This window comes from Strigops habroptila, chromosome 9 (genome assembly GCF_004027225.2).
Source record: "Strigops habroptila isolate Jane chromosome 9, bStrHab1.2.pri, whole genome shotgun sequence".
Lineage (NCBI taxonomy): Eukaryota > Metazoa > Chordata > Aves > Psittaciformes > Psittacidae > Strigops > Strigops habroptila.
The window spans coordinates 24422081-24449803 of NC_044285.2; the positions used below are offsets into that span (position 1 = coordinate 24422081).

Genomic DNA, 27723 nt, shown 5'->3' on the forward strand with positions numbered 1-27723 from the left:
ACAGAGAAGAGAGCTTAACAAACCCAACTGGCTGCTTGCGGTGGTAATATGGGTCAAATAAAAACCTGGATCAGACACTTGACAACCTCTTGGAACTAAGATTACGTTTGAAAATCGATCTGCCTCCACATTAGGCACTTCCAGCACAAGCAGAGAGCTGCAGACCCCTGCACGCAGCCAAAAACCTTCCAGCCACTGCAAAATACTTGTATCACAAAAATAGTTTCATTAAACCTCTCGCATCACTCGTGACTTTCCTTACTTCAACAAATGAACCTAGCCAAATTTGCCTAATGACTTACCCATTTCTATTTCTAAACAAAAGAATGCAATGAGATGCTGGATGCACGCAGAAAGGGAAGAAGAATTCTGCTACCCACAGAAATTACCAGGGTCTTATTCCCATAAAAAATTCCACAACATTAAACAGGACCACCTATAAATCGGCTACAGCTCCCACTCAAAAGTTATGCTTTTATTTCCCAAAGAGGAAACCAGTAGGTAATGCCAACATTTTGGGAGTGATTTAAAAAAAGCCTCACGTACTTATCAAACGAACAGTCATCTTGACATCTGGTTCATCACCTACATCCAACACAAAACACACCTTTATGTTCAGATATGTGTAAAAGCCCTGCCCAGCTCCTCATACCACAGAGGGATGGCTGGAGCAAAGCTACACTGCACATTTTATATTGAATTATTTCATACACTTGGAGACCATTTTCAAGCTTTGCCTTCACACAGTTCTGTATGCATTCTGCTACAGAGTTACCACCTACTGCCATGGCACGTCCTCCAGATGTGATGTGAGTTCTGTGCTCAAGAAGGACACCTACTGCATCTGCCTGTCTTGGAAGAGAAAAAAGTGCAAAAATCAACTTGGAAGGCAATGTAAGTCTCCAGCAGCCTCACACATGCAGGGCAGCCAAGAAAACAAAGCTTAACTGAACAGGTTTGAAAGCAGCACTGAAAGTGCTTGTTCACCAAAACACTTCCAAGCATAAACACAGATGTTCTGACATCACCACAAGTGTGTCAAGTTAATCCTGATTCCAACTGAGGGAAGTTCTCCAAAGCTGCTCATGTGTCACACAGGTGGAAACAGTTCTTAGGGAAACTGCTCTTTTTACATCAATGGAAATAATCTCTTACCTTTCCTGCACTGCCTTTTCGTGTTTCATGCTCTCCGTGAGAACACTTTTTTTATTCAATAAAAGAAGGGATTAGGGCGGATAAACACTGCCACAGACCATCATCTCTCCACAAATCATTCTGATTTTATGACATAATCGTTTCATCTAATAAACAGCATCCTAAAAAAATATTAAACCCGAGGCACCTAAATATTTCTTCCTGTGAAGCCATAAAGCTTGATACGTCGTACTGAAAAAATTCCCTATTGTATTTACATCAAACTCAACACTAAGCAGCATTCTTCAAATACAGATATGGGTTACAAAAGCTGTTTTTCTAAAATGGCCTATTTTTACCCAGTCATCATTCCTGCTGGGAGAGAATACTCCCAAGAAATACAAGAAAAAAAAGTCTACTGAAACTTCAGCTGAACTTTGACTTTGACCTATTAATTAAAAAGGATAAGCTGTTAAATATGAAGCTAGGATAGCAAAGTACCTTTTCAATTACAGAGACTTCCTTTCTGGGTTTGCTAATACCTCAAACACTCATTATAAAGAGGTCGCGCAGTAGATTATGCCAAAACTCTGCACTGCCTCATTTTATGCTTCGATTCAGGAAGTTATTTTAGTACCTGTTTCAGCACAGAGTTCATGGCTTAACTCCACCAACTGCTCACTCCTGCCACAACGGCCATTTAAGTGTCTGTAACATTAGGTTATTTATTAAATTAGAGCACCAGTTGCATTAAGATGTAGGCTTTGCAATTAAATATTCATGACTCATGCTGGATCTCTCATTGCTCGCCACATCTTCCCCTACCACCTGCATCTCATCATTTTCATACCAACATTAAAGCTGTAAATCCCTGCAGACAAGCAGATGAGTTTTTATTTCACTTCATAGTACACATACTGCTTGTCTCTCATTTTGTTTCGTCCTTCTAGAATTCTCAACAGTTATTTATTTGAAGAAAACTGAACCCATGCAAGGCACAAGAACCGGGCGTGGTTTTACAGATTCCAAGATGGGGTCCTAAGCACTGTAAAAAAAATCCAGCACAAGTCTTCTCAAAGAGCTTGATCCACATCCCAAGTCAGTGCAGAACCACTTATCCCAGTGAAAGCTGGATCACACCAGTAGTGCACAGCATCATGACCTTGTGGAATCCCAAATTACAACCACCACAAGCTGCCTCTTTCACTCCCTTTATTCATCAGAGCAGGCTGGGGAATGCTCCTCAGCCACCTGCAACTGTCTGTTCCCACAGTTTACCCTTCTCCCTTATGTATCCGAGTGTTACACAGAGCAGTATGCATGAACTGTCAATGCTGAAATAGGTTTAACTCCCTCTCCCTCCCTAGCCCGTGCAGCAAGGCATTAGAGGGCGATTTACCTGCAACTCCACGTAAGATGGATAACGTGCTGAAGTAAGAGTACATGGCACTGATAAAACTGTAGTCAATGCAATTTTGCTGCAGTCTAAATAGTCCTGAAAAACAACAGTAAAGACGTTTTATGAGGGAAGTCTTTTCCTAAAACCAGCAGAAAGGGATGGAGACCCATTCTCCCTCTTTTAGGATGAGATGAGCTTCCTTCCTTGTGGTAGCTTTGGGTCAGGAATTCAGATTTGGCCGCAAACCACACCAAACCCATTACTTTATGGTAGCTACATTTAAAAACCCCAAAATCAAAGAACCCACAAACCCTCTCAGAATCTCATTTCTGATCCCTATATTGCAACTACAAACACCAACGCTTTCATGGCTTACTTTCCATTTGCAGCAGGTGACTAATGAAGCGCTAATCTGACTAATTTTACCTCAGCAATAATTCACACCTGTGTGCTGGGGGCATTCCTCTGCTCCCAACTATTCCGAAAGACTTTTCTTCCCCGGTTTGATACTCCTTTGTAGTACAGTTTTCTTCCCTCTCACCACCCCATCACCCTGCACAGAACCAAATTTTCAAACCGACCAACAACCCCCAACTAACCATCTCAAAAATGAGGGAAAACTCAGCGAGCCTCGTCGTGAAAACCACCCCTTCCTCGCTCACCTTCACCTCAGCCACCCCGGTGAGGGGCGCGAGTAGAAAGTACGCAATCGTGCGGCGAAAAGCGAGAAGGGAAGAGGGGAGAGCATTTACGGGCTGTTTTTATTAAAACCGCCTCAGAAATACACGTGGGAACGGGCTTGCACCGTGAGGAGCGCCGCCGCCATCGCCTCCCCTCAGCAGCCCCCTCATGCTTTCGCCGCCCCCTGCGGTGAGGCGGGAAGCGCGCGCGCACCTGAGGCGCGACGGCACCCTCCTGCCAGCGGCAACCACCGCCTCCCGGGACACGGCGGCGCAGTGCAGGGGACACCCCCCAACCCGGAGGGCGGCCCAGGTGCTCCACACCGCCTCGGCGGGGGGCAAGAGAGGTCAGAAACCGCCGCGCCACCTCAAAGAGCGAGCTCCCCTCACACCGAGGCGGCCGCCTCATGCTCCGCTGCGCTTGCGCGCCGCGGCTCCCGCTCGGCGGCAGCAGCGCATGTGGCTCCGCCCCCGGCGCGCGGTGCGCAGGCGCGCGGCTGAGCCCGCGCAGGGGGAGGGATTGAGATGAGCGTACTCCTGCCCAACATGGCGGACTTCGACACTATCTACGAGCTGGAGGAGGAGGAGGAAGAGGAGCAGGAGGAGTCCGAGCCCGTGGTGCGCAGCCAGGAGCTGCCCCGGCCCCGCGATGCGCCGGATCCCGTAGCGGTACGGGGCGCCGGGCACATCACCGTGTAAGGAGCGGGGGCTGGCGGCGGGCAGGGGGCAGCGTGACAGGCCGGTGTGCTGTGCTGTGCGGCGGCCGGGCGGGAGCCCCGAGCTGCCGGGGCTCGGCTGCCCCGCGGGCGGTGCCGGGAGGGGGGGAGGACACGAGGAGGATTGTGCCCCCGTTCCTGTTAGCCCCAAGGCTCCCTTCCCCTGCGGCCGGGAGCTGCCCGCGTTGCCGTGACCCGCAGCCCTGCTCCCTGCCCGCTCCCGTCACCTGCTGTGTGAGAGGAGCTGTGCTTTCAACGTGGTAAAACGGGAAACTAACTGTTTTACATGGTAGCTTGAGGCAGCCCAAAGTCAGGAATGAACAGCCGAAGTTTGGTTAGCTGGTGAGTGCAGGAGCAGCGACTAATGAGCCCCGACAGTGCTGGGTGTGCTTCTCTCCCCGAGCAATCCGTTAGGTAAAGCTAACTGGCACTCGACGTGAGGATGAGCAGCCTGTGAGGATGAGGATGAGCAACCCGTGAGGAAATTTCCCTGTGACCCTCCTGTGCTTGAGCAGAGCCCCGGCGCTGCACTGCAGCGGGGGCACATGGCTGTGGGTAGTTTACCTGCTCCAAACTTGGCTGTGAGTTTGGTTTAGGTGAAGTGTTTCTGTCATTAGAACGCAACATGAAGTAGAATGTTTGCTGCTTGGTTAAACACTTGAGACAGAAGATGAGCAAACTGTGTGACCTTATATGTAATGTTTACACATAGGGATTTTCTTAATATTCCTACCCGTGCAAGTAGAGGAATTAGTATATTAGAGCACCTCCCTTACAAGTTGTTGGTTATGTTCATTTTCAAGCAGGGAGGGAGGTACTGAAGTTTTTATGTTGCAGGGGTCCATCCAGCTTGTGTTGCTTTGGGTCTTTGCATAAACCACGTTTCTCTCTGTAAATAGGTGCAGTGTGATCTAGCTATCTGCAGCAAAAACACTGGGTGGGGAAGGCGCTCTCATCCTAGAGAACTAATGTTGGATTTGATACTGTGTCCATCATGTAAGTCTGAACCCGGTTTGCGTTGAGCAGTTGCCAGTGGGTAGTTGCTCTGCTGCTCTGCAGTGTACTTGCTTGTGTTGATGGAATTTCCTTCTGCCCTGACCCCAAATAACATGTAGCCTGACTAAACAAGGGGTGTAACACGAGCAGAGTGATCAGGACGCCACATACCCTTCTTATTAGTTAACTGGTTTTAAGCACTAAAGTGGAAAAAATGTTACATACTCATTTGCTTTGTCTGCTGTGATGCTTTTTACGCATTAGTGATGTTCCTCAAAGATCCTTCTTGGCTCCAGCATCTTCTGGGGATGGGCAGGAGCATCTCCAAGAAGTCTGTCAATTAATGATGTCTGCATCAAAAGAAAACAATACTTGTAAGTGATGAGGAAACCAGGAGCTAGCATACATGCCCTGGTAACTCCCTGAACTCCCATCCACCTTATTTTCCCTTTCTTCCACTCCTCCCTGCTTTCTTCCTGTAACAAGTATACCTGCCTCGATGGTAGAAAGCAGCTTCATGGTGTATTCTTAAATCTCTTTATGTTAATGAAAACAGTTAGTGGATGTTAGCAGTAAAATGCAAATAAATAATACCCTGGACACCACAGTATGTAATCCTCACCTCTGTATTAAATGGGAAATATTTTGCTTCCTAAAGAGTTCCTGGTTAGTCTGTATCAGCTCTGAAATTCTGTCACTTCTTGATCACACAGATGCTGCTGCTTTTGAAATCAGTTGGCTTCAGAAGGAGCCTGCTCTAGTTACTGAAATAAGATATGTCATTGAGTAAAACTTGTGTTTGTTTTCTGAACCTGCCTGATAAAAAAATCTCTGTCCTGACAAGTCAGACACTGTGAAGAAAAAAAGAGGAAATAAATAAAGAAGAAAAAAGGTTTATTTTTAAAAAGCCCTTGTTTTCCTTGGATTTTTGTTTCAGGTGCCTTCTGCTCCTCATCTGACAGTGGCTTTCTTTACTTCTCATGTCTAGAGAAAGGATAATTCTCTAATTCCAGGGGCATCTTCTGGTCCAGCTTGTCATGGATGGTCCTCTTGTAAAACTCTCAACTTAGTAGGTTCAAACTATGTATTAGTTTCTTTCATGAGAATTTTTAGTCTTATGACCTCATCACTGAGCTCCTAACACTAACAGAGTTATTCTGCAGTATCCAGCAGTACTAAATATAAGTTCCAAGAATCTTCCTAGGGGTTTTAGCAGAATCTTGCTTTGTCCCCTGACTGTTTTGCTAACCCTGTGCATGGTGAGAGTGATCATTTAAAGTGTACTTGTTTTATTTTACTCACAGAGAGAGGATGTGAAAGCAGTTAGTAAAATCTATGCTCATTTTGTTGAACACTCTGGAAAATTCTCACTATGAAAAAGTTTATTATCAGTCATTATTGTTTTCTGAAAGCTTTTGAATTTTAGCTCAATTACTAGGACCAAGTAAATGCCTTTTATTTGCTTCTGAGATTCTGGTTTAAGGAGGTATAAACTCATTGTTTGCCTTTTCTTGCATAGTCAGTGTGACTGGTTTTTGTATCCAAGTCTCTCAACATAAACAGTTTTAGTGAAGACTGAGTCATATGCCCACCAAAGCAATAACTTTCATTCAAAACCAGAGCAGTAAACAAACTCTAACTTGGTTATAAGTTTTTATTTAGCTGATGTATTTTTTCCATATCATTTAAGTCCATGTGGATGGATAATAATGAGGTAATGAATAGCCTTTAAGCATATTTTTGCCCTTAGTATGCAGGTTGTGATTCCTGCTTAGGCCTGCAAACCTCCTTGTTTTGGATACAAGTGAATTTTTGTTACTGTGTTTTCTGTAGGAGTGCCCCAGGGATCCACAATCCAGGTGCTAGGAAAGGATTGTCATCAGTGAGGGAAGGTGGGGGAAGAGCCAGGTGTTCTCAGTTGTGATAAGGTGGTATTTGATTATTGTCTGGTATCACTCCATCTTCCCTATATTTAAAATAGCAGATTCCATTTATTTGAAGTAGCAAATTACCTTAGCCTTTCACTAGGTACCAAAAACTTAGTTTTCCAGAGCATCATCCATGGGTAAGGATGCTCTTCAGTGGTTCTGCTGACCCTTCATAGGAAAAGGTCCTAGGCTGGGAAGAGAAGTGTGCAAGGAGGTTGCAGCTGAGGGCTCTTGATGAGTGTCATCTTTATTCTCTAATGTTGGATAAAGCTTAGATGATACCTCAAAGAATTGTGTAGGATCTGAGTTCATCTGTTAAACATAACCTGGCTGAGGTGTGGGAAAGGAGCTGTGCTCTGAGGAGGTCGGAGAGCCTATTGTATGAGAGCTGACTGAACAGGTTTAGCTTGTGTAGACTAGTAAGAGTGATTACTATCTATAGATGCAGTAGTGGGATAGATGAGAATGAAGTGCTACTTCACTCAAAAAAAGAAGCTAAAGCACCTGTAAGTATGTTCTAGATAGGAGAAGGTGTTTTATAGGGGACAGGAAACCTTATTTCCTTGTGCTTTATAAAACTCCTTAGTTTACAGTGTGATACCTGTTGCAGGTGGGGTCTGCAGTGGTTCAGGGTGTTCATTTCAGTCTTTAATTTGAGGATGGATTGCTGATTATTATCTGATTATTATCTGAAGAACTAGAAAGTGAGGTCATCCTAGTTCTAGTCCAGTGCTGTTACCTAAAGGAAACAGTGCCTGACTTTTAGAGATACTAGGCATCCAGCGAGAAAATTGCCACCAAGGTATCATGAAGTTACTTATCCCTTAATCAAGACTTTAGGACTTTAACTTTTTTACATTAATACTCTAATACTTCAGCACTTGTACAGAGTTTTGCAAAGCTGGAGAACGTTCTGCTTTAACATTGCTAAAAAGAATTAAATAGATCTTTTTATTTGGTTCTTGAATTCCCCCCCTGTGCCCTAAGAGAAATTTAATGCTCCTGAAGTGCATGGTAATCACAAGGAATGTCTGTAAAACCTCTAAAGACACTGTAATAAAACTGTGCTAAAGCCATCAGTGATGCTGACTGCATATAGTAGTATAATGTAGCATAGTCCTGGTTTTGATGTAGTCGAAACCTTTTAAATTCTTTTAGCCATTTGCAGGGCAGTGTAAAAGAGGCATTTCTGTAACTGAGGTCCCTTGGGTGTGTTATAACCAATCGGAATGTCTTGACAATGGATAAAAGTTTTGGGGTTTAAGTATGTTTCATGACATTATCAGCCTTCAAATTTAATGTGATAAAATATATTGTGGTCTTGTATTCTTAATAGATCCAAATCAGAAAGCAGTGATTTCAGTTCTTCTTTATGGAAATCGTTGGTGCAATGGAAATTTTAAGGAGTATATGTGGCCAGTGAGATAAAAGACACAACCTGTGGCTTTGGAAGCTTTTGAACTCCGAATTTTTGATGGTCAGAAGAGTGTTCTGGGGAAATGCACGTTTGCTTTTCTATTTTTCTTTCTTCCCTTATGTTTCCTAGACATCTGCTCTGGCCACTGTAAGAGTCTGTTCTGGGCTAGGGGGACCTTTGGAATGATTTAGTGGAATTAGTCTGTTACATGGGTAAATAATTCTGCAGTCTCACCTTGGATGTTCTAGTTGTTCATTTTTTATGTTGTCTAATTGCTACAACTTGTGATCATTTCAGCTAGTTTCATTGCTGTTATACAGAAAAGTCTATGTTTCTCAGAACAAGCTGGTGTATGTGCTTCACATCATCAGTCTTCTCTGGGTTTTTTAAAGACTGAAATGACTACCTCATTTCTTCTTTAAAAAGAAATATATAGTATAACAAAACTTTGAAGATTTCATCTTAAAGAGAAAAAGAAGAGCCACAAACCCTGGAGGCTGATTTGCCAGGTTACATTTGCAGAGGATAGAAGTGTGTTTATGTCTGTAACCTTGGTGTTTGCCTAAAACCTGCCTCGTTTTACTATTGGGTTTTGTAGCACCAATTTAAGGTGCTGGCTTTGCAGTGCACTTGCACACACTGTGCTGATGGTCAGGTCACTCACTTTCACTTCTAGAAGCTTCTCAATGAAAGTGTGTTGAATGAAACAAACACAAATAGGTGGCAGTTGGTTGCAGTGCTTAGGGTAGCTTAAAAGGTAAAGGTTGAGAAACACTTCAGTTTAGATCTGCTCTTGGGGGGTGTTTTTAATGTTTTCCATAACTGGTGCTCCAGTGTGCTGCTCTTCACGAGAGTCAAGGCTCTGCTTCAGTTGGCCGCTGAAGAACTTGACTGCTCTTTACCAGTATTGGTGACATTCTAATTCACTTACTGGGTTTCTGAAAACAGCACAAGTTCTTTTATTATGCTCCTTTCTAAGGTTAATTTTACTTCTTTGTGTCCTTCCAAAGAAGTTCATTGCCAAGCGTGGATATCTGACTTACTACACTGGATGCGTGTATTGTATAGCAATAGGGGATTGGTGGCATTTCAGCAACACCAGTATGTGTGCAGGTGAGCAGGAAGGAGAACTTAGGTGTCAGTTTGCTCAAAGCAAACACTCTGTCTCCAGAAGGTTTGTTTCTATAATAAACATTTACAATATCAACTGTATTTGTGCTTCTCTTTTTGGCTGGGATCCTTTTGGGACTTTTTTAAACTGAGATATTCAGGAGAGGGCTCAGCAGAGCGGGCAGTGAACTCGGTGTACAGTATATTTAACTTTACAGACTTTAAGCACTGTTCACATGTAAAGGTTGGAGCTGAGAGGCCAGCTGCTGCTGTTGTGTTAAATGGCTGAATTGCAAAGGTTAAAGATTGCAGTTAGCAGAGGGGATGGCAGACCAGAGTTTGTGTCCTGCTGGCAGGTTTAGCATCAGAGCTTATTTAACTTCTTGCCTACTTACATGCTTCAAAGAAAATAAAGCCCAGTCACCTGCACTGTTGGTGTCCTGCTGATCCACCACAGTAGCTTGGGAAATTGCAGTTGGTTCACTAGTTCGGGAAGCAGTGGTGACACAGGTTTACGAGCAGGTGTAGCTCCCTGCAGGTTGCACTGGTTGTAATGAAGCTCTTGCTCATAACTGTGGACACTTCAATGGCAAATAGTCACGGTGATACCCAAGACTTGACTTCCTTGAAGCTCATAGCTGTTTTAAGACTGTTCTCTGTGTAGGCTCTTACATGTCTTGCATGAGATGGTTTAACTCAGCCCAAAGTGATTTTTTACAGCTATATGGTTATAAATCTCTAAGTTGGTGACAAATGGGTTCCTTATAACTTTGCTGCATGTGAATAAATTGCATGAGTAAGAAAAACAGCAGGAGAAGGATTATTGAACCTTGTAAATCTGGAATTTAATAGATGGAGGGGTTTTTTTTCTTAAAGATTGGAACTTTCTGCTATCCAATTGTAAAAGAGTTTTTTACTTTCAGTGACCTGAAAGTATTGAAGTAAGGCAATGAGCTGCATTTCTCTGTCTTGTAAATGACCTTATGAATGATACACAAGACTTTAAACAAACTTAGACTGAAAGCTCATGAAATAATGTAAATTTAAGGGCAAACTAAATTGATTTTTTTTTTTTTAAAGTACAAAATCTATGACATTCTTTAAATGAAGGGAAACAAAGTAAGTTAGGTGGAATATATTTTGTTTGTCTCTTTTGTTTTCAAGGTTTGGCTTGAGCAACAAGTTTGATACAGAATTTCCTTCTGTTCTGACAGGGAAGGTAAGTGTGAGATTAAACTGTTCTTTTCAATGGGAAGATCCAGTGCATCCAGTGGTTTGTGTGTTGCAGATACATGCTCCTGACTGTGCAGTGCAGTACAGGCCAGCCCAGCTCTGAAGCCTGAATGAACTATCCCTGTATGAACCCGCTGGTTGATGCCCAGTGCTTCCACTGTGCTTTGAAACAAGGAAAAAGACTTGCAGGGATTGCTGTCGTTGTTATTCTAAACACAGTAGAGCTCAACACGGCATCATGCTGCTTTCATGCAGGCAGTCAACACGCAAGCAAGGCTCATCTCACCTTGCTTTATGGATATCTGGAGTTTGTGCTGCTTCCTCTGTGAATTAAATTATTCCAAATGCCAGACATAATTAAATTATTCCAAATACCAGGCATATCTTTTTAATATGGCTGTCAAGCCTTGAGTTTGTATTTAGACAGATCTCTGGAAGAGAATCCTCATCTGAAGCTTTAGGGAACAAAACATAGTGTTAAATCTACAAACAATGTAGGATTTTTAGTACCTTTTCAGCAATACAGTAACTTAGTTCTGAAAAGGAGTGGTGACAAGTCTCTTGCTTTCCCTGGAGTCCTGTCATCCTACTAAATTCAAGTTTAATAAGTATTAATTTGTAGCTATTAATGAAACTTTTTAACAAAGTTCTCGATTATGGTATTTACATTCTTTTCATAATTGTGTTTGGGGTTTTTAAGACTTAAATTTTGAATTCTTTTTCTCTTTTGCTGTGTTTTCTATCTTGTGTATCTTTTCCAGAATTTGTGAGGGACAAGTTTATTTGGCTCTTTTGATTTCTCTGTGTCACTCCATAGAGCTGCTGCCTCCGCTGCCTCTTGCAGGAGCTGTTGAGTCATGGTAACAATAGACTAAAATGCAGCTGGATGGTGTCTCCTGGTTCTGCCAAATCCATCTGGGCTCCTTTGCCTTCCTTTCACCCCAGCGTATCCTGAATAAAATCCTTGTGTTTGATTTATCCAGCTTTTTTGGCATCAGGACAGTTGAAAAGCAGGTTGCTCTTTGGAGGTTTTGGTTGGTAAAAGAACTTCTGGCCTTGCTTTAGAATTTCACTGAGCTCAAAAGGAAAAGTCTTACTGATTCCATAACACGAGGGCTGACAATAACACCATTTGCATTTCCCTACCTTGCCTGTCTAAGGTCCATTCTTTCCTGCAAATGTCTTTCTGATTATTGAAAAGCCACAGAAAACATCTTGGAAATAGCAATTTTTATGTTCTTTTAGTCAAGTTGTAGTTTATTATGAATTAGCCTGGCAGGAAATGCTAAAACTTAACTGATTATATCATTTCAGCTCTTTCTGTCTCTGTAAAATACATTGGTGTGTATTAAAAACCCAAAACAAACCCAACCTACACTTTTTCATAGGAGCATCAGTGCCTGTCGCATTTTCCACTTGATTGTCCTCCTCTTGTTAAACAGACAGTGAACAAAAGTTTAATTTATAGCTCAGTTGACTGCTTGGACTTCATTTGACAGAGAGGAAAGAGGAAGTTCTTCTCCTTGGCATTTACCCTTCTTGTTCTATAGATGTAATCAGTGGCAACATAGATCACATGAACAAGGATTTTCTCTATATAGGTACGCTGCTGCTGTTGAGACTCTTGATATCCCCTTATCTTTTTCCCATATTGGATTTGAGGAGCTTTCTAAGGAGACCTTGGAAATAAATTAGTTCCCTTTTGCCAGGGGAAAACTCCACTCAAATGAGGCAGTAAACACATTTTTCTTGCTGCCTGCCACAGGCTGCCATGAATGACATTAAAAACCACAGTTGTGGGGTTTCTGGGTTTTAATGCTTTCCTGAATTGCAAGAAATAATCTGCCGCTTCTTCTGGTTGTGGCAGTCAGTCACCTCCACCCTAATGGAGATGAAAACTCAGTTTTCCAGTTAGGTTTACTTCAAACACCCTCAATACCAGGTGCTGTAGTCAGTGGAAACACCATGTTAAGATCTTCTACTGTTCTTAAAATACAAATTTTAGCTTTTGAATAGCATAGTGGCTGTTTCTATTAACAATTTGTGATGAAAATGTTTACTATGAGCTTGCATAAGTGCCCAGCTAGGATAAAGCAATGCTATACTTTATTCAGTGGCTGGGTAACATTAAGTTGAATGGCTTTGTTATCTGCTGGGAATGGATATTAATAATATAACCCATCTGCTAATGGAGTGTAAAAGATGAAGCCATTAGGTGGGCTTGATAGAGTTCTCTATGCTATCCTTTTTCATAAATACAGATGAAGATCTAGGTTTTTAAACACTGGATGGAAATCTATCTAATGCACAGTAAAAATCCTAAATAGATAAAACTGTTTGGCTACATTTTTATCCCAGAAGTACCAATGTTCTGGATTTATGCCACTATGTAGCCTTAGGAATTTACTGAAGCTTCCTGACCCTCAGTTTGCTCATCTACAGAATGATGACAGTAAACCTTCTGCTGATTTTCTTCTTTGAAACCTGAAATCTTTCCATCTTCACCCATCTCCCCTTCCTCCTCCTCTCCCAGTTTTCACAGAGCCTGGATAGTTACTGTAAATCACCCTTGAGCCAAGATGCACATAATTACATCTTACATATTTGATGCATGTTTGCTGCTTTTGGGGGAGTGGTGAATGTGTGTATTTGAGGATAAAACATAGACAATAAAACAATAAAGGACAGAATTGGGTACGTCAGATGTTGGGCCTTGCTAATTCAGCTGGATTGACTTAATATTTATCTTGCAGGATGAGCACAAGCTTCAGCTGGTTGATAAATGCTGAGCTTGGCTTTCAAACAGAGCATTCTTTCCAACTGAATAATGAAAGGAAAGATGTGCCTACACTTAATGCAGAGGCAATATTGAATTTTTAATAATGGGATTGAATTTAGGCCAATTTAAATTCTATGTGCTACAGTTTTATAGAATCATTAATTCGTTCAAAGCAAGCATTTAAATGCTTTAAACAAACACTTTTCATGATACATGACACAATAGCACACACTGCTCCAGGTGACAAGAAAATGCTGGAGGTGGTGAACCTTAAGGAAGAAAGTGGAGCTTCCTGCCCTGCTCTTCAAACACCGAGGGTCCCACACAGCGGTTACTGTGCGGTGCAGGGAAACGTTGGCCATAAAATGTGCTCTTGGTATTGTGATCCCATTGCAGCGTGTGATTGATAGGGTTTGTGATCACCATGATTGCAGGAGAGGGCCCAGGCCTGCTGGGCTTTGCTTGCTCTCTTCCTGTGTTTGTAGATTCTCTTGCATCCTGTTGTAAAATATTATGACACCCCCTCCCTTCCTTTTATGTTTTTGGGTTGGCTTTTTTCCCCCTCTCCCTTAAAGACCTGAAAGGAGCTAATGTCTCTTTACAAGGTGTACTGCACAGCCAGGAGCTATGCACTTATCTCATTCTTTTCAAGACCCAGACAGAAACTCGCCAAGAGACTTTCCAAAATGACTGAAAACTAGACTTTGAGGGAGCTTGCTTTGTGCATGAGGTGCTGTTAATTCTCTGTTTGAAATACATTACTCACTTCTTTACCCTTTCAGTATCTGTACCCACAAGAAAGGCGAGGTTTAGAATTATGCCAGAAACCCGCCAGAATTCTTTGGTGACTCTTTCATTTGGATCCCATTTTATTATTAAATTTAAACAGTTATTTTATTTACAAATATTGTCACTTGTAACAAAACTGTTACTGACCTATAAACTGAGAGCAACAAAACTGTGGTTTGCTTCTGTTCATCACAGAATGAGGCTTATCTTGGTCACTCGTTCCTTTAGTTTCAAATGAAGAGGTGTTATTGAAGTATTTGTTGTGATTATATTTCCTAAAGGAAGAAATACATCCAATAGTTTGAGTTAGCCAAAATCATCTTGAGTGATTTCATCTTATGTTGCAGCTAAGAGATTAATCTTTACATGATGTATTTGGTGCATTAGAATCATAGAGTAGTTAGGCTTGGAAAGGACCTTAAGATCATCTAGTTCCAACCCCCTGCCGTGGGCAGGGACACCACACACTAAACCATGTCACCCAAGACTCCGTCCAACCAGGCCTTGAACACTGCCAGGGATGGAGCATTCACAACTTGGGCAACCTGTTCCAGTGCCTCAGCACCCTCACAGGGAAGAACTTCTTCCTTATATCTAACCTGAACTTCCCCTGTCTAAGTTTGGATTTTGCATTAGCAGGTAGCAGCAGTGCTTTCATATTACTGAATTAAGGCAAACATCATCCCAAAGGTTCCGAAATAGAGTTTTTCTCTGTTTCTTGGTGGCATCCAAAGTTGGTTTCTAGTGTAGCCATTTGCAGTGCTGTGCTCTGCAAGGAGGCGAGTACTTCAGTGTTGTTCTTGTAAACCAGCATCAAACTTAACCTGATGTGACCAGTGACTCCCTTAAAAGTAGCACAGAAACAGGGACTCTCACCATCCCAGGGCTTTACTAGGTCCTAAGGTTTTTTTCTGCCTGCTGTGATCTAAGAGTCTGACTTCTTTTCAAGTTGGATGTTATCACTGATAAGATTTCTTCATGTTAAACTCTAGACTGTGCAATCCCATTGCTGTGGTAGGTTTGCTCAGCTGTATTTTGGGGTTGGGGTGTGGTGTTGTCAAGGTCCAGTAAACTTTGTGTCTAATAGGAAAGAAAACATTCCCTTTTCTTAGCGGGATTTGTTGCAAAAATCCTAATGAGGTCAAGAAAAAACCCTACTTATTTTATCTTTGCAATAAACAGATAGGATGATACACATACAAATTCCAAAAGGCTTGTAGAAGTGCCATTTGTACATATCTAAATGTCAGGAACATGTAAACTGCGTGAAGAGCTGAGAATGCCAGTTTGTTCATGTGTGTAATCTCAACGTGCGCTTGTACTGTGCACAATCAACCCGCTTGTATGTTACTACAAACTTCTCCCACACTGAAATGGTTCTTGCTCACGTGCAGCTGGTGTTTGTTATACCCTAAATACAGGAGCTGGCATTGGCAAAGAGACCTATCTGTAAAACCTCTTTCAGATACCTGAAGCACAGGCTAGTTTTCCACATTACAACGTGATTTTGTTTTTACTCAGTTCACTGTAACTGGCCCAGTACCTGGGATCTCTCTTTGCCATTTTCTTGCTTGCTTGCTTGCTTTTTTAAACTAAAATGTCAATTGTAAAACACATTTAAATGTTGATGTTCCAGTCAGTCTAAAGGAAATCTTTTCACTTGCTCCATTTGTATACGATAAAAAGATTTACAAGACAGTTTCATTAATACTGAGGGGTGAGCCTGCATAGTTGCAAAAGAAATTCTTTCTGTGTAACTTATTCTGCTCTAAAATAGTCACAATGTTAAATTCTGATGTTCTATTGCTAACTGTAGGCCTGGCTTGGGTACAAACGCAGGTGACCTCTGACTCTATGTGCATGGTGAGCTGAATGGCCAGGAAACAGATGTTGTATTTATTTACTCCCTTTCCTGCAGCGTTTTAATGAATTTAGCTTGTGAATAGGTGGCAGTAGCAGGATCAGGTCCTCTCCATTTCCTGTCGCATAGTTTTGCTCCTTTGGTGAAAGGAGTCTTTGTCATTGAATTAATGCTTTTGTGGTCGTTGTTGCCCTTGTTTGCAGAGTCAAATGCACAGAGTTGGGCTTGCTTGCTTGGAGGGATTATGTAGTAGTTGCACAGCTTTGTACACAGACTAATTCCAGGGGTCTGTTCTTCAACGTGGCAAGTAGTTAGGGAAGAATCTTTATTTCTTGGAGTCATGTCTGCCTGGTGAAGTCTATTGAAATTGGATCTGATTATTCTGCTTTTGTGCATTCAAACACTGGATTGTGTTACAGCTAAGAGTGCCATAGAGCCAATACCACAAATCCGTATTGGACTTGTCAGATAGAAGTTATTTAGATTCTGTAGAGAGATGGGGGATTTGGGATGTGTAAATAGGTGAGTGCTCTCACTCGTTTGTAAGAGACATGCTGCTGGGAGAAAGGAGATTGTTTCTGATAGAAAATGTGGGTTTCTGCTGTGACCCTGCAGTGGCAATAGATAGAAAATATTTTGAGTAAGCTCTGCTGAATATTCCCTAATTTAAATAAGCTGTTTTTAACAGCTAGGCTTCACTCATAACCCTGTACAAGGTGCATTTCTTTGCCTTGAATATAACCCAGTATATGTCTTTCTAGGCTTCCCTATTTTAGGAAGCAGCCACAAGTGAAGTCATGGCCTTGTGTCAGTATAGACCACGTTAGGAATTCATTTATGGACAACAGAAGTCCACCCTCCTTCAGGCACAGTGTAGCTTCCACTGGTGTGAAACTGATTTGGACAATATTAGCCTTTTTTCTACGTGATGTGTTCTTACTACAAAGCTGTGTCCCACTTCTGGTTTAGTTTGGGGCCACTGTTATCAGGCCAATTGATTGATGAGTGGTGCAGTAAGGCAGGATGAGGCTGTTCATCTAAGCAATGTTTTCATTCAAGTTTTTGCAAAGCATGCACCATAAATGAAGTTGTTACAGAAAAGTGACTTTTCCTGCTCACTGGTGACCAGTGTTTTAGAGGATGGGGTCATATTGTATAATGGCATTATGTTTCATTTATCCTGTAGAGGCAATTATTGAGCAAATACACCTGCAATGGTTTCCCACTGAGGGTCAGCATTTCTGTTGCAGGTTGCCCCAGAAGAATTCAAGACCAGCATCAGTCGTGTGAACGCCTGTTTGAGAAAGAATCTCCCCATCAATGTAAAATGGCTGCTTTGTGGCTGTCTGTGCTGCTGCTGCACGCTGGGCTGTAGCCTGTGGCCTGTAGTCTGTCTTAACAAAAGAGTAAGTGTTTATTCTTATTCTATTTATTTTGCAGTTGCAGATAACATTAAATAACACTTAAGACTGTCATCCCCATTTCAAACCCTTTTTTGTCTCGCTTGCATTCAAAAGGTTATTCCGTTTTCCATTCCTTAGAAAATAGAAAAACTCTGTTTGTTAATGAAGTAAATGATGCCAAATTACCCACTAATAGTTTTAGGAATAGCTAATCCCATCTCAGTGTGAAGAACAGGATAGAGTATATGATCACCTCATTTCCCAGGATGTCTAAAGGTGTAAGAATTGCATTAAATGAGTGCAGAACTGGGCACAGACCCTCACCAACTGCCTGAGCTGGAGTGCAAGTTACTTCTCCTCTTCCCACAGAGCCACAGCCCAGAATAAATACAGTTTTAAATCAAAAATCACCTTTTTCATATGCAATAAATACCAGAACATTTCAGAGCTGTGCTTTATTTGACATGTTTTACTCTGTTCTTTCTATTAAGAACAAACACAATTTCATTTTCTATTTGGGAAGTTTAAATCCTTCCCTTTTCATTTCTTTATGTATCTTTTTTTTTTCCCCAACAGAAAGTTGGTAACTCTTGTGATCAGGTCCAAAGGAATAATTCTGAAAGTGTTTAAGCACTATGAAGTAAATGTGATCTTATTTACCTCTATGGTTTACATTTAGAATTGATTTATCACAGCAGTAAAGGTTTAGGAAATACATTACCAGGTACAGTGTAAAGCTGTTCTTTGCAGCTACACAGTTTGTAAGTCTTGTAGTCATAAAATCTTACTATCCACAAATGTAAATAGTATGTAGGTGCACTGGGGAAATAAAAGTCTCACACTTGTCAGTTCATGTATAGGAAAAGATCTTCAGTAAAAATCTGTTAAAACGTCATACTTCTGGCTTTAATAAAACAAAGCAAAACTGAGGACTAGGTATTGCTTTTCAGAGGAAACAGAGTATTTTGTCAAACTTTCCAGCATGCTCAAGAAATTACAGTTGCATTGACTGGCATTGAGATTTGGTGAAGAAAAACGATAGAAATTAAATGCACAAAGGGCAGAATATGATAAGTTGTGGAACTGCTACTTGCTGAAGCCTGTAGCACTAAAAGATTACAGGGCTTTTTAGCTCATTTTAGGTGCCTTTATAAACATTCTTACTGCAGAGGAAGATGCTTGATACAGATGGAATATTTGCAGGTTTAAAGCCATATTTAATATTCTTGTGCTACTGAACATCTAAATAAATGCCCATGTGATGTTGGAGTGTTAATAATATGTACCAAGTAGGAGTAGGGAAGATCATGTTACTTCTGTGGGTATGTGTGTGTGTATATGGAGTGATTTGATCACTGTCACAAGAATAAGATGGTTCTTAATTTTCTGTTGTGGTGGGTTGGACCCAGCCAGCAACTAAACACCCACCAGCCCCTCGATTACTCACCCTCATCCCCTCAGGCAGGACTGGGGAGAGAACCAGAAGAGCAAAAGTAAGAAAAACTCATGTGTGGAGATGAAGACAGTTCAGTAAGTGAAGGAGAAAACCCAAACGAGGCAAAGGCAAATCACTTGCCACCTATCTCTGGGCAGTGGACTACTTTGGAAAGAGTAGCCCATGGTTTTATTGTTAGCATGACGTTACATGGCATAGAATATCCCTTTGGTCAGTGCTGTTCAGCAATAGCTAAAACACTGATGTAGTGTCAACACTGGTTTAGTCCTAAATCTAAACCACAGCACCATAAAGCTGCTGTGAAGAAAACTAACTCCAGCCCAGCCAGTCTTTGTACACTTACCTGGCAACAAACAGCATTACTGAGGTCCAAAGGCTGCAATAGGAAACTAAAACAGTCGTCCCACGAAACAACAGGTACTTTTTAATTCCAAGGATAGCTTTGGCACTGGAAAAACTTACAAAGAAGTGGTGGGTTCTCCGCCGTTAAGTCTTTCTGTCTTTTTTTTCTTTAGCAAAGAGGGTGGTGGATGGAGTTTTGTGGCATACCATGCAGGAACTAGAGTACATCATCACAGTGGTCTTTTTTGACCTTAAAAATGACTGAAATGTGGGAAAGAGCAGAACAGGCACTTTAGTATCCAGGAATTGAAGACACAGGCAGTGCTTGTTGTGAGCTGGAGTTCTGTGGTGGTGAGATTTGTTCAGGATTCAGATAACAATTACAAGAGCAAAGTCTGGGAATCACCTGTATGTAAACTGTGTTGTCAGTAGACCGTAGTGGGTGCAGAATTTGGCCAGGAGGATGAGGGAGATTCTGTTCTATTGGCTTGGCTGTGGTAGGCAGGAATACCAATTCGAAAGGGTCTCTTACTAAGTAAATGAATTCTGGGAAAGTTGAGTCCTAACTTAACGCAAAACCTGGGTGTTTTTCTGAAGATGGTGATGTTGAGGAGTGGGGAGTTGAAGTAGCTGGACGTCCATTTATCGTTTCTCTTTTGCTTGGTTCTACTTTTATAAAACTAACTTGCTTTAATCTTAAACCAGCAACGCAATGGGAAGATTCTTCTGGATGAAGCTGGCTTCTGAACCATTTATAATACAGTTTTTACGTACTTTTTTTAGACTAGAAGATCAATTCAGAAGTTATTAGAATGGGAAAATAACAGACTATATCATAAGGTAAGGAAAGTCGGAGTGCTTGGGGTTTCAGCTTTAAGAACAGTAAATTTCATAGTTGGCATGTAGGAATTATACAGTCTTGTTATAATTCCATACTTTCTACTGATCTTAAACTTGTGTCTGAAGTGGTCCAGATCCTCACGCTTTGATAGTGGCAATGCATGTTACATTACTCATCAAACCAGAGCTGTGCTAATGCATTAATCCTTTGGTATTTATTTTCTTAGCTGGGTTTGCACTGGAAGCTGAGTAAAAGGAAATGTGAAACCAGCAATATGATGGAATATGTAAGTGTTACTTCTGCTGCTTGTTTGGTGTTCGACATAACTGATTTGATAAAGAAAATCATTAACTTACTAGAATGTCACCTTATCTGCAATAGTATCTCAGAAAAACATGCAGTTGTGTTTGATGTCCACCCGTGATGGCCTCTTTTAACAGGAGCAGCCGTGGCAGATCTTGAGACTTAGAAATTGTCACCACTAAACATGTTTTCTCTTCATAACAACTGTATGCTTGCACTGCAGTACACTTGGGTTTGGGCTGTAATTTGTGATGAGGGAGACCCACTGGGACTGCGTGCATTGGTGTGACTCCCACACCAGTCCATGGTTCTTCAATGCTTACCCACATTTTCCTCTGGTATTCAGAATTATTTAGAATCAAATTATTTGTGCAGAGATGCTGCATTTTTATAGTATCTTTTTGGTCTGGATTTTTTCGTTTTTTTTGCCAGCTCTGAATCCCAGAAAGCCTTAACAAAGTTAGCCCATTTAGGAAAGCAGCATTGGAAGTATTTTGGTAGTCCTGCTTCTCCCCCATCCACTTTCATGTATAGCCATGAAGACAGTAGGCTTGAAGAATAGAGATAGTCACCCCAAACAAGGCAGGTGTCCAAAAGCCTTGGATGTCAAACAGACTGAAATCTCTGCTTTGTTCCTCTGGGCAACATCCCCTCCTTACAGAGCACCTCAGATATGTTTAGTCTCACATACTCACTAATGTTGCATAGAAATTGTGCTGAAGGTTTGAACTTTTTGGTTACTGTGTTCTGTTCTTGTCTCTTTCCCTTCTTCAACAGGTAATATTAATAGAGTTCTTACCAAAATATCCCATATTTCGACCTGACTGAGGAACATCATTTGGTCTTTCATGTTACCTGTCATTTTCTACCCTTAGTGCCTTGTAGATGATTTTGGAAAGAAGATGGTCTACTTTGCTGTGACTTAATGTTCTTCAGTAGAGTATCTTCCTTGCTATGTTACTTTCTTTTGTTAAGAAGAGAACAATTTGCACATTTTTTTTTATGTTATATGAGGCTTCTATGTTGCACTCTGAATTTTTAACATTACCAATAACTGATAGAGTTGCCACTAAGGATCTAACATCAGTGCTGCTTAAACTTGTTCTGAGCATGCTGCCTTATTAATTTCTGTATTTGCTGTCCTCAAACATGCATCCTAATGCTGTGTCATACTCTTATTTCATTCTGAATGTTGCAACCCTGGAAACCCTCAGTAGAAATGTCCAGGTAAGCATCTAGTAGTAACGATTTTAGTATAACCTGCTCGCATAGGACTCGCAATCAACAGCACTGGTTTTGTCCTGCACTTTGCAAAATCATCATCTACATTAGGGGGTTAATTATTTTACCCACTATGGATTTGTAAATAGTTACTCTTTGCATAATGTAAAGTGTGGTATGCCAAGGTTTACAGAATGTAATATAGCTCCTATTCTATTGCCAACAGTCCAACATGGTTTTACTCATTACCCTTGCTCGTATCCCTCTGATTGTATAGACCCACTCACATGCTGTTTTTATGGTAAAGCCATAAGGAGTTTGTACATACTATCAGATGTGTAGGGCTCAGTTGCACTTTGTTTAGTAAATGGATGAAAAATGCATAGCATTTCTGTCTTTTATTTCATGTTTTAAAGGATTTCAGGTGGTGTTTGTAGCACCTGAAATAGGAAACTTAAATATTGTTCACCTTTGGAAGAGCTGCATTTGTGGGGTAGATGGTGGCTGCTAAATATCCTAAAGCCCCTTTAAGTTAGGAATATGTGGATGTCGAGTTTTGTTTTGTTTGTAAGTGAGGAGAAAAAATGTTTCATAATTGGAGACCTTCATTACTAAGGAGAAACATTTGGAGCAGCCAAATCAAAGCTGACGTAACACTTTTGGTGGTTTTGTAGCCCTGATAGTACTTCAGCGCTTGAGTGACACGGCTTCCTTTCCAGTGGAAATAGATTTTATCTAAATCATAGTAGTTGCCCATCAAATATGCTGATGGGAGGAAGTGGTTCAGTGGGAAGGGTTCATGCATGTGTTTTGGTATTCAGGCACAGTTTGAAGAGCCAGAAATGCCTTGTGGAATTCACAAGTATTTTGGGGTTCTTCCCTGTTTGCCTGATCTCAGGCAGGGAAGTAGTTGTAGAAAAGCTTCCTGCGATGGTTGGCCTAAGCAAGACCACTTGGTAATAGTAAGGAAATGAAAATTGATGCAAGTTCCCTTCCTTTCCTAACTAGAAATAAGAAATCAGACAAAACCCAGCAGATGACTGAGTATCTGCACTTTGAGATGAGGATCTTCACAAATGTCCAGGCATTTCTTTGCAGCAGCTTGACTCCTCACCACATCGTCCCAAGTTGCTTTATAGTTTCAGGGTTACTTGGGATTTCCTCTGAATGTATTTGCAACTTTCCATTATGCAATACTGTATTAAAATTCAGTATTTGTAAGACCATTGCATCCTAATGACTGTCATAGGGCAGACTTGGTGTGCACAGTGTTTACAGGAGGCCAGTTTTATGCAAGTTGTTACTTTAAATCAAATCCCGTGCTGTTCTTACTGTGCAGCTGAGGAGTGTCAGGCTCCAGCGCTTGCAGTAGCTTCCAGTCACAGACTGATGCGTCAGATTCTGCCATCTGTACACTTGCTGCAGAGGTTTCATTTGACTGGCAGGTTGGTGGCAACTGTGTAATTGCATTTGTAACAGAATGAATAAAAAGCTGTTTGAATTTACCATTAGCTACACCTCACAACTCAGATTTCTATCTCGGAACCAAGCAGCATTCTCTCCAATTTATTTTTTTCAGGATGAGTGTTAACTGGAAGCAGAGAAAATACTTAATGGCAGGAAAATGCCATGTAAACCAAAACTGAAAGAGCACACCCAGTTCTGTGTATTTCCCTTAGAAGAAGTTTCTGGAGTAAGTGAAGGGAGCTTAGCTTCATTAGTTGAACAATGGGAGTTTCTTACTGTTACGCCAGAACTTTGTTATTTTCTTTTTGTGTGTAAGAAACTCAAGAATTCTCAGCAGGTTCTTTATGTGACTGTATTTCAAAATGTTCTTTTCCAACTGAGAGACCAGGCAAAGCAGAATGAGAGCTCTAGTAATTGCCGGTGGTGAATGCTGAGTGGTCTTCAGTCTCGCTGCTAACAGAATTCCCTTCAGTCGGTGCTGACTTCACCATATTCAGTTCAGAATTCCTCAGCCCGACTTGTCTTGTTTCTGTGAAGTGCTGTGCCAAGCTGAGGGAATACCCTGAGCCACCGGAGCCCCTGGTCCCTCTGGGCTGTGCCCTGGCTGCCCAGTGCTGTGATATGACCAGAGACCCAAGGCAGGGCAAGGTGGTGGCTCCACTTTCCCACCCACATCCCTTTGATCCTGTCCCATGGGCCTGGCCATGTCCTGCTCTGCCCACAGCAGGTTGTCTGTCCCTGGGTCTCTCCAGGGCACCACAAGGTGCTTAAGCACAGAATGTTAGTTTTTAAAGTTTACATTTCAAGTATGTAAATTGTATACATTTTACTTTGTCCTTAATTGTTAACTGTATAGTCTTCAAACCATGAAAGGGTCTCTTCTTTGTGTTTTAATAGACATGTAAATATGTGGCCATAAAGCAACTGGTAAAGAATATGAGAGCTGAAACTGCCATTTACAGTAAGCTCCATGTTTTAGTAAGTAGATAAATTTGCATTAAAATGCAAATCCAGCACACAGTATTATATTTGCATCTGAAAGACACAGGTTCCATAGCTCATTTAAAGAGGAAGGCAGCTGTAAGTACTGCTGTGAACTGTGCACTTCTGCTCTGCCTACAGGTTCCTTTTTGCCTGGGCTATCCTCTGCTTTGAACAATCAGCAGGTAATTCTATCTCACAAGACAGAAAAGCTCATTGTTGACCATAAGAAGTCAGCATGAATTGGTAAATGTCTTTATGAAGGATACTTTTTCATTGGAGAAAGAATTTGTGGCAACAGAACAGAGATTAATGTAAGCCAAGTGTCATGGAAGTGTTAAAGAAAGTGCCTTGACTGGTTCCAGCAAAAGAGAACACATTGTGCAGGGAGTAAGGAGAAAAGGGAACTAGTAACATTCAGTAGTGTGAGTTTGCAGTGGAGTTTTAAAAGCAGTCACTGTCTACCAAATCGATGTTTCATTTTTCATATAAACATGCTGACACTAACTTTCCTTTCTGGACTTTATCTAGGAAATATTTGGGTTTGTATCTAATAAGTTTTGTATCTAATGAGTACTGAAGTATTAAAGAACCCTGGCAGAGCATCAGAGCACCTACCTGCTGATTGCCCACCTGCATCTGTGAACTTATTTTACCATAGGAGGGAAAAAAGGTGTTCCAGGACATGCGCAGACAAGTCTAGGAAGCGGGTTCAGCTATAGATGGGTGGCTTTAAAACAGAAAACACTTTTACTGAATCTTATGTGGTCTTGATAAATCAAAGTTCTTATGCTTTCCTTGACAGGTACAAAACTCCACATGCAAACCCATAACTGTTTATGATTGTCCCACTACGACAGTTCACTACATTTACTTGTCAACACGCTGCCATTGGAGCAATAAAAATGTCAAGCTATTACTATTCAATGTACATTATTTATCATTTCAGTAAGAAATGTTGTGTGATTCTTCTGCCTTTTTTGTTCTCTGCTTTTGGTGTTCTTACGGTCTTGAAACATTACTTGTACTGCTTCAGAAAAGTGGTTTTGTTTAAGCTGTATGAAACTTTGTTCACTACATTTTAATCTTGTTTATAAGTAAACAGCCACTTTTGTAACAGGACCTCACCCTCGGACCACATCTTGAGAGTTTTCTCTTTTTCTTTTCTTCCCTTTTTTTAAATGAAAATAAACCTCTGAGCTCGCTTTCTACAACTCACTGCACTGGCTTGTGCCATTACAAGAAGCTGGAAGTCAGATGTGCTTAATCACTTTGAGACATTTTTCTTTAATTAAATTTCAAGATAAAAACCATTGAACAGCGCAGTGTGTTTGATCATCTGCGTCTCTCCTTGTAGCTGTGACTGGAATGGCAACAGGATTGGGTTCTCTTGCAGTGAGATACGTTCCGGACAGGACCAGGTCAGGTGCTTGTGTTGGGACTTTAAGGAATTGGCTGGTTTAAAGAACAACACTTGAAAAGCTTCGGAAGGCTTTCCAAAAAAGGCAACTGCAAAGTGATCATCATATCTAATCCTGCAGATCGGTTGGTTGAGTTACAGACCTGGTATTGCAAGGCCTTCTCCTAGGAGTCTCCTCTGGGCAAAACAGAGGGTTTTCTCCTACCCTGTTGTACCTCAAAGGCAGCCTAACCTGAGCGTGGGTCATGTGTGAGTGAAATAAATCTTTGGCTTTTATAGGGCATGGGGAAGGTAGGACAATGTGGCCTTTTGTGTGTGTTAACAGGCTGGCTTTGTGGCTGTGACAGCAGGTCTTAAAATGAAAGCCTTTGGCTCATCCCTGAGGGAAGCATAACTGCATTCCCGAAATGGGCACGTGCAATGTTTTTGTTGAGAGTTGGTGTGCTCAGTAGTTTTAGACAAACACAGGAGCATCTGGGTGGACTGTGCTGTTAAAGCATTTAACTGTTCCTGAGCATTGTTTGAAACATTTAGAGAATGTTACTGTGGTGTTGAGCCAAATGTAGGGAACATTGGGCCAAGTCATGAAGTTAATGCCCTGTCAGGGTTTATGACCTGTAATTGTCTAGGCTACTAGCAAAGGGCCATTTTAAGAATATTTGGGATTTGGCTCTGGCTTATACTATTGGAAGGCACTTTTAGAACTGTTTGGTAGTGAAGCTAACTATAATGTCTGTGTCAGTGTATTAATAAGGCTCTGTCTGTCATGTCAGTATTGCTCTACAACTTGAAGTGTTCCAGCTGAGTTTAATTTTCTAGTTCATCTTTGAGAGACATAAAATCTTTAGACTTCATTTGTTAGAAAAATGAAATGTCAGTCACCTCTCAAAAGCAAAGTTCTCTGTTTCTGATCATCCTACATACATTTGCTTGCATTTATTCCAGTTTGAATGAATTTTCCTTGAATAGGATTAACCAGAAACAATCGGATATTCCAGATGATGGCTCATGGCAAAGGCACCAGGTATTTCCATGTGGATAGTTCCCTCTTTTCTGTGAAAATAGTGTGATCCATTAAATTTAAAGGATCACATCTGTCTCCTTAATGGCTGTATTGTATTTTGGATTCGTAGCCTTTCTGTGATAAACTGGGGACTTTTCAGTCCCTTCTAGTTTGTCTGAGCTCCCAACACTCTCATAACTGGTCCCATCAGTCCAGACTCATCATTTGACACTGTACTGTTGAATGTCTCAGTACTTACCCTGCAGTGGCCCTCCTGATCCTCCAACTCCTTGTACATGTGCTCCCATTCCTCCTGTAAAGTAAACCTTTGTCACTGACTGATTGAATGTGCAGAGCTTACAAAAATGCTTTTACTACATGATTAGTTCCATTCTCCTAATGGAACTGCTTCTGCTTTTCTAAAAGCCCTTTTTCTTAGTTCCTCACCTGATACAATTGTTTCTATTATTTCTCCATCCAGCTGAACCAGTATTTTCCTTGTTGTAGTTTATCTGGTGGATTGAACCCATTTGGACTCTGTTAATTTGGGTCTGGGCTAAATTATATAGCCATTTTCTATAATCACTGGGTCTGTTTAGAGGATTATCCTTTTAATACATTTACATTTAATTTCACATTCTTTATATAAACTGTATGATCCGTAGTAGCCTTCTTTTTGAACGGTAAGTTAAGATTTCTGCAGGAGACAGATGTATATATCTGAGTTCGCTGATAACAAATGAGATTTCTGCTAGGAAAAACCCCAGCATTTTAAGAACACTGGGACACATGGGATATCTAAAATTGTAATAAAATTGGGAGGAAGAATTCAGTAGTTCTCAGACTAAAAAGAATTTTAAATTAAAAGGCGTATATTAAACAAAGGGTAATGACTGATCTTTGATGTAAATTATGTGAGTAACTGAAAATTACTGGTTCTCCAGACAATATCTACAAGGATATCCTTGGATGTTGATGACAATGAAGTGTCTCAATAGGGCAACAAAAGGAGTTCTCGTTTTGGCAGGATTGTAGACAATGAACTATAACATGCCTACTGGTTGCGATGGGTGCTTGATCTGAGATGCTTTGAAGCTGGATGACTTGCAGAATATGGTCTATTAGGATTTTCTGTAAAAAGAGCCCTAAGGCTGGGTGTCTAAAATGGCTCAGAGTGCCCAGATAATAATGGGAACGGCTGGGAGAACCACAGGGATATGGTACGGCTCAGCAGCCCAGGAGCT

At 41.3% G+C, this 27723-nt stretch overlaps 1 protein-coding gene across 1 annotated transcript; it reads left to right on the forward strand.

Moving 5' to 3' along the window:
• Window positions 1-3666: 3666 nt before the first annotated feature.
• CHIC1 (cysteine rich hydrophobic domain 1) lies at window positions 3667-27035 on the forward strand. The gene is made up of 6 exons (XM_030497310.1): window positions 3667-3908; window positions 10545-10599; window positions 17293-17448; window positions 20027-20083; window positions 20311-20370; window positions 21165-27035. The coding sequence occupies exons 1-6, from the start codon at window positions 3739-3741 to the stop codon at window positions 21213-21215; spliced, it is 549 nt and encodes a 182-aa protein (XP_030353170.1). The 5' UTR covers window positions 3667-3738; the 3' UTR covers window positions 21216-27035.
• Window positions 27036-27723: the final 688 nt, after the last annotated feature.

Coding starts and splice junctions, on each gene's coding strand:
- CHIC1 (XM_030497310.1), top strand. CDS start 3,739: ATGAGCGTACTCCTGCCCAACATGGCGGACTTCGACACTATCTACGAG. Junction 20,084..20,310: donor ATAACAGACTATATCATAAG/GTAAGGAAAGTC, acceptor TTATTTTCTTAG/CTGGGTTTGCACTGGAAGCT. Junction 20,371..21,164: donor CCAGCAATATGATGGAATAT/GTAAGTGTTACT, acceptor CTTCTTCAACAG/GTAATATTAATAGAGTTCTT.